The following is an 11,814-nucleotide window of genomic DNA, read 5'->3' as shown; positions in this document are numbered from 1 at the left end:
CCCTCAACATCAAATCCCACAGCTACTGTACATAGAATACAGTCCACGCAAGCCGGACCGGCAAATAAAGCATGCAGAGCCGATGAACTTGAGCGACCGCTCCCCAAAGAGCAGCACCACCAGAGTAGCCGACTCAACTCCGGCGCCGCATCATTTCATGCCTGATGTAACCGCCAAAATGTGCATGGACGAAGGGGGGTATGTATGATATGCCTTATCATGTCCGAAAAATCCGAATGTGTTTCCCTCTCGAAAAGTGCAAGGACCGCGATGTCGATTATTGACGAGCGGGCTGAGTAGTCGATGACGATTCCGCTGCGGCCTCAGAGTCCAGACGCTCCTGCTCCAGAACTTCCTGACCGTTGTCCGAGGCCCACATATCGAGGTAGTCCTTTCCGCTGAAAGCCCGCTGAAGGGTGACGATTCTTCCGTCCTTCTCGATTTCTTTCGTGTACTTGGATTTCGTGGGAGGCATACGCTTGGTCACGAAGGGGGTCAACTAAATCGTACATACCCGTGTTAGCACTTCAACCCATAGATAACAGTCAATTGAACATTATAGAAGGCATAATCCCACCTTGAACTGATCCAGGTTCTCAGGCACAGCGAAAGTGCGGACTTTTTTCCAGTCGATCACATATGACCCGTTCTTCGCAAAGTAACCCATCGATCCGGTCCGGTTACCCTTGTAGTAGCCACCAAGGACCTGTTTCGTGGTCAGGCGCAAGCGCGCCATCATGGGCTGCGAGGGCTTGAACATGGTGGGCAGGCAGGGAGGCAATTGACGGTCGGTGGGTTGCGGAGGTAACAAGACGGAGCGTTGGACAAGATGTTCGGGGAAGAGACGATAGGAAGGCTCTTTCTGGGCGGCGCTAGAGAGAAGTAGCTCCGCCCCGCCAAGAACTTTTTTCGTGGTCCGCATCGGAAAAGTAAAAAAATCAACGGCTGCATCTTGACAACTTCTTGCGGTGCGTGGTCGCCATTCAAGCTGTTGTTTCTTTCATTTAATCTCCTGGGATTTATTTGAATAGATTTTTTATTTACATAGATCACAGCTTAGGAGCTGCGACACGCCCATCATGCCTCGCAGGCAGACGCAAATGCGCGGTCCCAAAGACCGGGACCAGTCCTTGCAGAAGTCGAAGAAGCCCGCACCCAAGAACAAGAAGTCCGGCAACTACCAGAATGCTTTTGCTATCGCAGAGAGCGAAAACCCCGGAAAGCTGGGAGTTAAGCGCACCCGTCTGGGCAAACAGGATGAACCGTTCAAACGCAGGCGACACAACCCTCAAGATGACGACGATTCGGACGGCCCGGACTACAGCAAGCGCCGTCGCACTGAAGACGATGAGGCGGAAATGGACTCAAATGCTGGTAGTGATGGCGAAGGACACCGGTGGAGGATTGGTGAGGTCGGTAGTGACGATGACAGCGAGTTGGACAGTGACGAAGCCATGGGTTCTAGTGATGAGGAACGGTTCGAGGGTTTCACGTTCCGCGGAAGTTCTACGATGAAGAATAAGCCGAAGCAGAAGGCCCCCGAACGCAAGAAGCGCACTCGCGATATCAACTTGTCCGAGGACGCTGAAGTATCGGAGGAGGATGATCTCGAAGACGACGAGGACGACCTCGGAGAGGATGCGATAGATTTGACTACGGCTTGGGATATGAACATGGCAGAGGAGGAAGAGGAAAAGGCTAAGAAGGCAAAGTCTAAGTCTAAGCAATCGGCTGAAAGCGATGAATCGGATGAATACGACTCTGAAAGCGAGGACAGCGACTCTGACGACGATGACGATGAACTGCCATTATCGGGAGACGAAATGGACGAAGACGAGGTGGATGAGCATGGTCTTTCCAAGCTACAGGACTTTGTCAACGCTATGAACACCGAGGGTACCACGAAGACGGCTCGAAAGACAGGCGGAAAACAAGAACAAGGGGCCCCTACGGAGTTCGGTCTGACTTCTACGAAAAAACTCACTATTGCCGATCTTTTGCCATCTATTACAGATTCTCGCCTGAAGAGTTCCCTCAAGCATGTCGACGCTGCTACAACCTCAAACAAGAAGACGTCCGGTGTTCCTGGCAAGCTGGATGCGCCTCTTGCAAAACGCCAACAGGATCGGCTGGACCGAGCGGCCGCATATGAGAAGAGCAAAGAGACTCTTGACCGCTGGCTGGAGACTGTCAAGGCGAACCGCCGAGCCGAGCACCTTATGTTCCCTTTGCCTGATCCCGAAGCCAACCAGACGCACCGGATGGGTGCTGCTGAGCCACGAACGGATCTTGAAAGCACCATCCAAAATATTCTTCAGGAGAGTGGACTTACTGAAAACAACGGAAAGTCAGCGGAAGAACAGGTGCAGGAATTTGAAGAACTCCAGGCCCGGAAACTGCCTATTGAGGAGATCAGGGCTCGCAGGGCAGAACTACGGAAGCGTCGTGATCTGCTCTTCCGGGAGGAAGTGCGCGCCAAGCGCATCAAGAAAATCAAGAGCAAGTCGTACCGTCGTGTGCACCGCAAGGAGAGAGAGAGGCTTGAGCAACAGGAACGCCAGGCTCTCTTAGAAGCCGGTGTGGACCTGGATGAAGAGGAGAGGGAGAAGAACGATCGTCTTAGAGCAGAGGCCAGAATGGGTTCGAAGCACAAGGAGAGCAAGTGGGCGAAGAGTTTGAAGCAGACTGGTCGGACCGCCTGGGATGAGGAGGCCCGGCATGGCACACAAGATCTTGCTCTACGGGAGGAAGAACTACGGAAGAGGATCGAAGGAAAGCGTGTCACCAACGGTGATGAAGACTACCTTGGCTCGTCCAGTTCTGAGTCCGAAGATGAGGACCCATGGGATGAAGAGGCTGGGTCAGATGCTGAGAAGCGCAAGATCCGCCAGAAGCTTAGCCAGCTGGAAGGCGACGATGATGCTGACACAGAGTTCAAGGGACCTCATGCCAAGCTCCTTTCGATGAAGTTCATGCAGAATGCGGACGCTGCGCGTAAAGCAGAGAATGATGCTGAAATTCGACGTCTCAACCGGGAGCTCCACGGTGAAGAATCGCAGTCTGAGGCGGAATCCGAAGTCGGTCGGCGAAAGTTCGGTCACAACAAGGAGGAGGCGAAGACAGCAAAGGAAACCAAAGCCAAGCTGCCTCGAAATGAATTCGAAGAGGCACCGGGTTCTGACGATGAGGATCAGCGAGAGGCGGATCAAGAGGTCGACATTGTTGTTGACCGTCCCGCAAAGAAGGGACCGGCCGTTTCCCAAAACAAGTCCCGTGTTCGTCCTCAAAAGGAAGTCGCAGAAGAAGATGGGGAAGATGCTGCTGCGGAGGAGAACCCGTGGCTCGTGCAGACGAACCGCAACAACCGTCGCGCCACCGTGAACGACTCACAGCAAACTGTTGACATCACGCTAGATGACGCGAATGTCAGCAGTGGTAAATCGAAGAGTGCTCCCAAACCCCAAAAGGCATCGGCACCTAGCAAAAAGAAGGTTGATACCGAGGTGTACGGTAGCGATGAGGAGGAGAGCGTGCCAGTGCTTCTCAAGAATCATGATCTGGTGAAGAGGGCTTTCGCGGGCGACGAAGTCGTGCAGGACTTTGAGCAAGAGAAGTTCGACACCATCAAGGAGGAAGACGATCAAGTGATTGACAACACCCTCCCCGGCTGGGGTAGCTGGGCCGGTGATGGCATCAGCAAGAAACAGCAAAAGCGCCAGAAACGATTCCTCACCAAGGTCGAGGGAGTGAAGCCGGAAGACCGGAAGGATGCCAAGCTCTCCCGGGTCATCATCAACGAGAAACGGGTCAAGAAGGTAAGAACGACGATCAGTCGGGCCCTAGCGCGTGTGATCCTTAATTTGTGCATGATGAACTAACGCCTGCTGTTTTGTCTAGAACACCAAGTACATGGCCACGCAGCTCCCTCACCCGTTCGAAACGAAGCAGCAGTACGAGAGATCGCTCCGTCTGCCAATCGGTCCTGAGTGGTCTACTAAGGAGACTTTCCAAAATGCAACCAAGCCACGCGTGATGATCAAGCAAGGTGTCATCAAACCGATGGAAAAGCCCATGGTTTAATGGATGTGGTGGTCTGGCTACTACGAATTGGCAGTCATGATGGGTATCTGGATAGACGAGAGCAAGGCATCTTGCCTGCCTGGGGTCTTTTGGTGGCGTTATTGTAGAATTAAGTTTGGTCATGATACCAAGTCATTTTAAGATTTCTCCAAACGATGGGTTTATTGGTTTAGAGGCTGCGACTAGAGGGTTGTCAAGGTGATGATTTTGTGTCATCCCCGCATCAACCGGATTGTTCGTAGCATCCGATCTGCAGACCAGCACTGGTTTCAAGTTAATTTAGTGCTGGACCCTTTGTGCAGGGCATTAGTCTCCGGGGTTGGTCACCCCCCTTTAAGGTTGTCGAATAAGCAGTGTTTTGGATCCAAGATGATCAGGTCTGGTGAGTCCCTGCACCGTGATACTCTCTTCTCCTAATGCGGAGTGGTTTCCTTGAATGCAGGCCACATGGACATCGAGATTCGGTCCGACTTGGATCCATGGAAAGGAGCAAGCCACTCAGAGAGTGAGTTGCGTCCCTTGCAACGACGACTGACAGGGCGGAATGCCACGACGGGCGTTGGCTGGGAAAAATCAGAGATGGAGCATTCAACAATCAAACTATCGAAATTTACTTTAACCTTGGCGTATGGGTACATTCCTTGATGCCTAGCGAGCATACGCCTCTCAGACCAGGTCTTGAGAGAAAGCCACAGAGAGTCAAGTCAAGGACCATGAGACCCTCAATGCTGGTCGCAAAGCTGGTCGGACAGTATTCGACTTTGTCCTTTGGTCAGAAGATGAAGGAGGAGAAAGTACGTAATTCTTGGGGAAGTATATGAGGCATGGGGGGATGCAGCAATAAACCATCGATGCTCCACTTGTTCTGGGTTACCCGCATCTTACAAACAGAACAGCGACAAGCAACTCAACAACTACCATCATCACCCGTCCCTCCCTCTCCCTCTTCCTTCTTCTCCCCGTTCAAAACCAACTACTAGTTTTATCTGTTCACACTAGTAATTCGTCCAAGACACCATCAACAAGCAATCATTTGGCCCTCCATCGGTTATGCAAATTAATTTCGATTAATCTGCCCCCCTTCATCAGCTGTCTTAATCATCCGGCTGCAGTAAGCTTCCATCTCCCCTGCACATACCCGCCCGACTTCAGGCAGATGGCGCCCTGCATGCGCCAAGGCTGGCAGAGCCCGAGGATGGTGCATTCCACCCCCCTCAACCCTACATTCCCCGTGCTATGTTTCCGTTATGCCTCGAGGTCTGGGATCAGACAACACAACATTGACCATTGTGCAGATCGACGCCTCGTAATACCTCGTTGGCACTTGTTCCAGCCCGCCAGTGTTCGTCTGGTATCCTTCTGCACCGGGGCCGGAGTTTTGCCCGGGCCTGAGAATCCTACTGGCTGAGACCGGAATCTATACTCGACCTAGGTGAGCTATTTCACTGCTATTTGAAAAATGTCTTCTGCCGCTCGATCTTCTCCTGTTGTTTACTCTCCTTTCCCATCCCTTCCTCATATACTGGAGCCCGTCTCTCGAGTGTCCCGTACACTCAGATAGTATTATATACGAAAGGAGACTTGGGAGATCCAAATTTGGATCGTATCTCCATCTCTGGCTCCTATATTATATTTCTCTTCTTGATGATTCCATTGCGGTCATTGTCACTGTTTTGTTGCATGTATTGATCACTCTCCTCAACCAACCCCACTGGCTGGTCACTTTGATACATATAAACCTTTTGGCCTTGGGACGCGTGGCGGGACTTGGACCGTCTACTACACCTTTTATCTTCTATATTTCGTCCGGAAAACACGGCACAGATCCTCACAATGGAGAGGAAACACAGATGGGGCTCTTCGTTCTTACTAATGTGGCTTCTAGCTGCAGAAGGAGTATACGCGGCGCCGAGACAAACTTCTTCAGCTGCGTCTTCGAAGACGCAATTTCCACCGGGTGCTGAAACTGAAAGAGTACTAGCGGGTACAAAAGGCGTAAGTGCGGAATGGCCAGACTATCATGGAGTTGGTTCTAATATCCAATTAGTTCTATCCGACCAGTCTTGAGCGCGAGGGCCATCCAGTGCGCCCAACCCCGACATCCACAGGCAAGGGAAAAGACCCCTTGGGCCTTGATGGGCTTTTTGATGCCCTGGGAGACACTGCAAACCTGCCAAACGAACTATTGAGCGAGTTTCTACCGGGTTGGGATAAGAATTACCCAGTGACCGTGCCGGTATCAGCATATAAACCGGCTAGTGCGGATACAACTACTTCAGCTACAAAATCACAAACGGAGCCAGAGACTTCTGAGACCTCCACGGCGGAAGCTCCTAGTCAGAACGCTCCAGAGGCTACAACCGCCACTTCTCAGACCAGCAGTCAAGCTTCCAGTACAACAAGCGTGACCCAGTCTTCAAGCTCAAGCTCAGCGAGCCAGGCTCAGCCTTCAAGCTTAGCAAGTCTGACCACGACTGCAAGTCAAACAACGCAAGCGGAGAACTCTATCACTTCAAGCGTTGTACAAGGTAAGGATTCCTCTGGGTAAATGTCTTATAATGTCTAACATGCCTGGCCTTAGCCTCAGTTACATCAATGTCTGGTCAGGACGTCTTTGTGCCATTGGCGACAGGTCCAATTCCGCAAACCATTACAGCGCGGAACGATCATCCTGTGCCTAAGAAGGGAATTGTATGTACTTCCGTGATAGACATGTCCTAACTGTACTAACAACTACAGGAAAATGTCACTACACCGATCGAGACCAACAAGTTCTACGCTGGGCTCTTCCTAGGCTCGCAGACCAATACTACCTTCACCCATCCTTATGGTGTGTCATGGGCGAAAGGGAGCGGGAATGCCCAAAGTTATGGAATGGCCATTTCCCACAACGAAGTTAATGTCGTTGCAAATGGCCCCACCAACACCAACATTCCTGGCAATCCTATCCAGTACTACATCAATCCTATTGGCATTCAGCATATGATTCTGTCGGCTACAGAACTGAATACCTCGACTGTGCTGACCGCGGAAAATCTTCTGCCATTCTCCGCTGATGCTGTTCTGAGTCCCACTCCCGGCTCAAGCCAAAGAATAACCATCCCTCTGGTGCAGGGAATGGGCTTCGTCACGGGCATGTACAACAACCTACAACCCCTGATCCAGAGTGGTGTTTTCTTTAGCAAAGTTGTCACGGCTTCCTCGCCCCGGATTGGCATCTACAAATACAAGGTGTCTCTGGCGGATGGAACAGAGTGGCTTGTTTATGCCATTCCTCAAGATGGAAAGGACCCGGATTTCCGCCTGGAATCTAACACCAACTTCCGTGGCCCAAGCGGCTGGTCTGGCACCATTCAGATCACCAAGAACCCAGCGGGTGCCTCTGGGGAGAAGCTGTTGGACGGCTCTAGCGGCGTCTTTGCTTTGGAAGCTGCTGTATCCGGGTCGGTTCTGAACGGTGCTGGTACATACAATCTGGCATTCGCCAAGACAGGGAAGCAGCTGCAAGAGACTCCTCTGCTTATGTATGCCCTCCCCCATCACGTCGAATCGTTTGACAACACTACCAAGAGCCGCATGACCAGCATCTCGCTTCGGACAACGACAAAGGGTAATGCAACTGCTGTTGTAGGAGAAACCTGGACGATGCTTGAGCCGAACCTTCCGACGGAAATGGGCTTCGACCCGTGGACTGTATCATCCGGTAACGTCAACAATCTGAGCGCTGCTGCCAAACAAGTCATCCTCTCTGTGGCGCCCACCGAGCTCAACCAGAGCATCGACCAACAGACAGACCTGAACAGCATGTACTACAGTGGGAAGGCATTGAGCAAATTCGCAACTCTTGTTTACACAGTGAACAAGCTAGGAGGTAACCCTGACCTGGCAGCCTCGGCTTTGCAGAACCTGAAGACCGCCTTTTCTCGGTTTGTCGACAACAAACAACAGTTCCCGTTGGTGTATGACAGCGTATGGAGGGGAGTGGTGTCCTCTGCCAGCTATGGAGGCGATTCTGGTGCTGACTTTGGAAACACTTACTACAATGACCACCACTTCCACTATGGATATTTTATCCATGCTGCTGCCATTATTGGGTCGCTGGATTCGACATGGCTTACGGATTCAAACAAGGCCTGGGTGAACATGCTTGTTCGCGACGCTGGAAACTCGGCCGCAAACGACCCATACTTCCCCTTCTCGCGCTCATTTGATTGGTACCATGGGCACTCGTGGGCCAAGGGTTTGTTCGAGTCATTTGACGGAAAGGACGAGGAATCAACCTCCGAAGATACAATGTTTGCATATGCTCTGAAGATGTGGGGAAAGACGATTGGCGATGCCAGCATGGAAGCCCGCGGCAACCTGATGCTGGGAATCCTCCGACGCAGCTTGCACAACTACTTCCTCATGGAGAGTGACAACAAGAATCAGCCTGCGAACTTTATCGCCAACAAGGTGACTGGCATTGTAAGTCAGGGCCTGCCCTTTCACTCTGATCGTTAGTGACTGACATGTTTCAAAGCTGTTTGAGAACAAGGTTGATCACACTACTTACTTCGGTAACAACCTGGAGTACATCCAAGGGTATGCATGTCCTCTCTAAGTCTATTCGTGCATCATGCTAATCTCGTTAAAGTATCCACATGCTTCCCCTTCTGCCTTCGTCTCCATATGTACGAAGCCAGAACTTTGTTCGCGAGGAGTGGAATGCACTCTTTTCGGCGAACGCCACCGACCCTGCGTCGAACGTCACTGGAGGATGGAAGGGTGTCTTGTACGCCAACCTGGCCCTGATTGACCCTGCATCTTCGTGGAACTTCTTCGCACAGTCCAGCTTTGATTACAGCTGGATTGATGGTGGAGCATCACGTACATGGTATCTTGCATTTGCAGCGGGTCAGTGTATCCCTCCTGACTCTTAACTGAATAGTGTTGCTAACAACGTCGCAGGCTTGGGCGGAGGTCCTGCTTAAGGACGCAGCATAGCGATGATGCATTTGATACATTTGGTTTGGCATTTTTGATTGTCCAGGATTTCTTCCTGGAAGACATGCAGCATGACATGTTTTGGCTGGCGCCGTCTACTATACCTGTTCATATATCCGACTATCCTGTGGACGTAGTGATATAGATGTTTATTAATGACTTGATCTACATTGGCATCGATAGCAAAGAAAACTATTATCCTTGACTCTTATCATTGTTAGAAGTTCTAATGCCAATACCGACCGTACCATTGATTAAACCCTGCCATCTCCCCAACACCGCCACTCACCCGCGAAGCATAGCCCCAACCTCCTTCCAAGGCTGTACAGCCTCACAACAAGCTTATCTCCCGCGGACACAAAATGAGATGTGTCCCAATCACTCGGAATCCATCGACCCCGCACGTGGTGGGCTGCGTGACCTAGCTTAAACCACTAATACTTAAGTAGTAGTTCTTATGCTAGGCTGAGTGACTAGCCGGGGATCTTTTATCATCTGATAAGTGAGACACCAAGTACTCACTGTGGCTTATGCGTTTATCCTAGATAAGTACATACATAGAGTTTGCTAAGAAGGCTGCCTGATGCGGAAAAGAAACCATACCTACGTTCCTGTGGCTTGGGTGATTCTGCTTATTTGAGGAATGTTACTTGAACAAGCCACAGTAATCTATCTATTATATTAAGAGGGAATGTTGAGGGTTTGGGAGTAGCTCCATTGTTATGTATACCTAACCGAATCTATTCTATTCTATTTAGACTAGCTAATTTTGAAGTAAGTAACTAGTCCACACGGTCAATCCATCTCGATAGACTACTATACTACTTAGTAGTATAGAGAGAATCGAACAAAGTGCAAACACAGTAATCTGATTGGTAACTGCACCTCAACCGGTGAGTGAAAGTGGGTCCAACAGCAAGGGACGGGCTGGACGGGAAAATAGAGAGTGCACGGATCAAGTTGGGTCTTGCTCTAAGTCTAAGTAACTACTAAGTTCGTTCCGTGATCCATCTGGCAACAACATATTTCTTCGAGGCTTGAAGTTTAATTTCATTTCTTTTGGGTTGGAGTAGTAGTAAGTTAGGTATCGTGGCTGGATGGATGTCTCAGCCGCTTATTGATTCTGAATACTACTCTGTCTTTGTGGCTGTAGTGTCCAATCGGAGGGAAGTGCCGTTGGTCGGTAGTACTTTACTAGTTGTTGTAAATAGTACTGTAGGCTACCATGTATGTTGTATACGAGCATCACAGTTACTGAGAAGGGAAGTGATTTGTAGTTAGTCAGTTACCTGACGCTGTGGTAATGTCATAGTTAGTAGTTCACTACTGCTGTCTCGTTGCTTGCTGTCACTCTTTGTCAAGAATATCTCCGATTTTCCTATATTAGCAAATCCGGCAGCATGTCATGTTGAATGTTAGCAACGTGTTGCAACTTTGTGGGATGATCGATCGATCCATGTTGACTGAATTCAGATAGGTTTTGTTGTTAAATCTCCCAATCTTCAACACCCGACAACCAGCTCATAAATCTTAAACACGGTCAAAACCAGCTACTTAGTTGGTCCAGAACTTTGTAAGTAGCGAACGAATGAGCATGTTACGTCAAAGGGGGGGGGCCATGGGCCATTCCCCTGAGGGTGGGGCCTGATCGTGGCAGTGCAAAATGCATAGTTGAACTAGTGAGTGGGTTTTTTCCACCATCATCCGGTGTCACGGCAGTCCAGGAACATGGTATGTTTGATCAGTAATTTATTTATTCATGATGAGGGACTCTGGCATAGTGGGGGTTTGAAATTTAAGGAAGGATGCTATGTAAGTAGGTAGTCTAGTACCTTTATTCAATCTATTAAACTGCATCAAGTATCAAGCTGAGATTGTGCATCCAAATTCAAGTGATTGAAGGTGGCTGGAGCTGGAAGCATCAGACCCACCCGGATTAGTCCGGGAGCTTCTCGTCACAAACAGCCGATTCCTGCTGCTGGGAAGAAAAGCTCAGGCTCTATCGATCTATCCTCTGCATTAGTCGACATCACCATTACCCGGCATGGAGAAGCTGGTCCGCACGCTGGTGTCTATCACTCTTTCCACCCAGTAAACCCCATCATCCCAACTTTTCAGTCCTTCCTTTCCAAACTTTCCTTCTCTAAGTACTACTTACTCTGTTCCCCTCCAATCCAATCATTCTCCGGTCGGCTTCGGGCAGTATCCTCTGGTCCCAATTGTCTCCCGCGAAGTGGTCAACGTCATCGTCATCCAACTCCCATCATTCTCTCGTTTAAAAGTACCCTTCCTGCCCAGAGAGTCAAGTTAAAAAGATTTCTAACCCGTCTCAGGTAGCATTACGACTGTCAGTCACTACGAAGTAACTACTTTATTACTCTTCCTCAACTTAGCCCCCCACACCCTGCCACAATCACATTGGCAGCTTTCCACACTTTTCCTCCCCCCTCCATCAATCCCTGGAACGTTGGATGATCTGGATTGCGGCTGTGCAGCTGCCTCCCTCCTTTTGGTCCATCCCCTCAGTCTTTGGTCCACCAGAATTTCCTCATCAACCAATTACCACCGCCAGTGGAACATCCGGAATCGTGATCACTCTTTAGCGACTCTTTCGGCTACCACTAGAATCTGTACGGGTTGGAGTACGTAGCCACCATCTCTTGGCCCCTGTACCTTGCAAAACTCCCTTTCTTTGGTTCATTCTATCACCCTGGGAAAAAAGCTCAACGTGTGCACGCGTCGCACGGT

At 50.2% G+C, this 11,814-nt stretch overlaps 3 protein-coding genes across 3 annotated transcripts; 2 read left to right on the top strand and 1 right to left on the bottom strand.

Moving 5' to 3' along the window:
• Positions 1–277: 277 nt before the first annotated feature.
• Positions 278–760, bottom strand: BO88DRAFT_457906 (mitochondrial 54S ribosomal protein mL41; the record flags this gene model as incomplete). Its single annotated transcript, XM_025711015.1, has 2 exons — positions 278–499; positions 578–760. The coding sequence occupies 2 exons, from the start codon at positions 758–760 to the stop codon at positions 278–280; spliced, it is 405 nt and encodes a 134-aa protein (XP_025558479.1).
• A 172-nt stretch (positions 761–932) lies between these two features.
• Positions 933–4,206, top strand: BO88DRAFT_408338 (UTP14 family protein). Its single transcript, XM_025707683.1, has 2 exons — positions 933–3,815; positions 3,898–4,206. Exons 1-2 carry the CDS (start codon positions 1,080–1,082, stop codon positions 4,078–4,080), a joined length of 2,919 nt encoding a protein of 972 aa, XP_025558478.1. The 5' UTR covers positions 933–1,079; the 3' UTR covers positions 4,081–4,206.
• A 1,707-nt stretch (positions 4,207–5,913) lies between these two features.
• On the top strand, positions 5,914–9,053 carry BO88DRAFT_457904 (glucan endo-1,3-beta-D-glucosidase; the record flags this gene model as incomplete). The annotated part of the gene is made up of 7 exons (XM_025711014.1): positions 5,914–6,075; positions 6,128–6,608; positions 6,662–6,771; positions 6,820–8,547; positions 8,603–8,664; positions 8,717–8,976; positions 9,031–9,053. 7 exons carry the CDS (start codon positions 5,914–5,916, stop codon positions 9,051–9,053), a joined length of 2,826 nt encoding a protein of 941 aa, XP_025558477.1.
• Positions 9,054–11,814: the final 2,761 nt, after the last annotated feature.

Source organism: Aspergillus vadensis (genome assembly GCF_003184925.1).
Source record: "Aspergillus vadensis CBS 113365 unplaced genomic scaffold BO88scaffold_29, whole genome shotgun sequence".
NCBI classification, from domain to species: Eukaryota; Fungi; Ascomycota; class Eurotiomycetes; order Eurotiales; family Aspergillaceae; genus Aspergillus; species Aspergillus vadensis.
The sequence above is the reverse complement of the archived record's forward strand: the minus strand, read 5'-3'. Positions and strand labels throughout refer to the sequence as shown.

Bases quoted from the DNA above. Each gene is read 5' to 3' on its own strand.
- BO88DRAFT_408338 (XM_025707683.1), top strand. From the start codon at position 1,080: ATGCCTCGCAGGCAGACGCAAATGCGCGGTCCCAAAGACCGGGACCAG. The intron at 3,816-3,897 runs GTAAGAACGACG...TGTTTTGTCTAG, and splicing joins ACGAGAAACGGGTCAAGAAG to AACACCAAGTACATGGCCAC.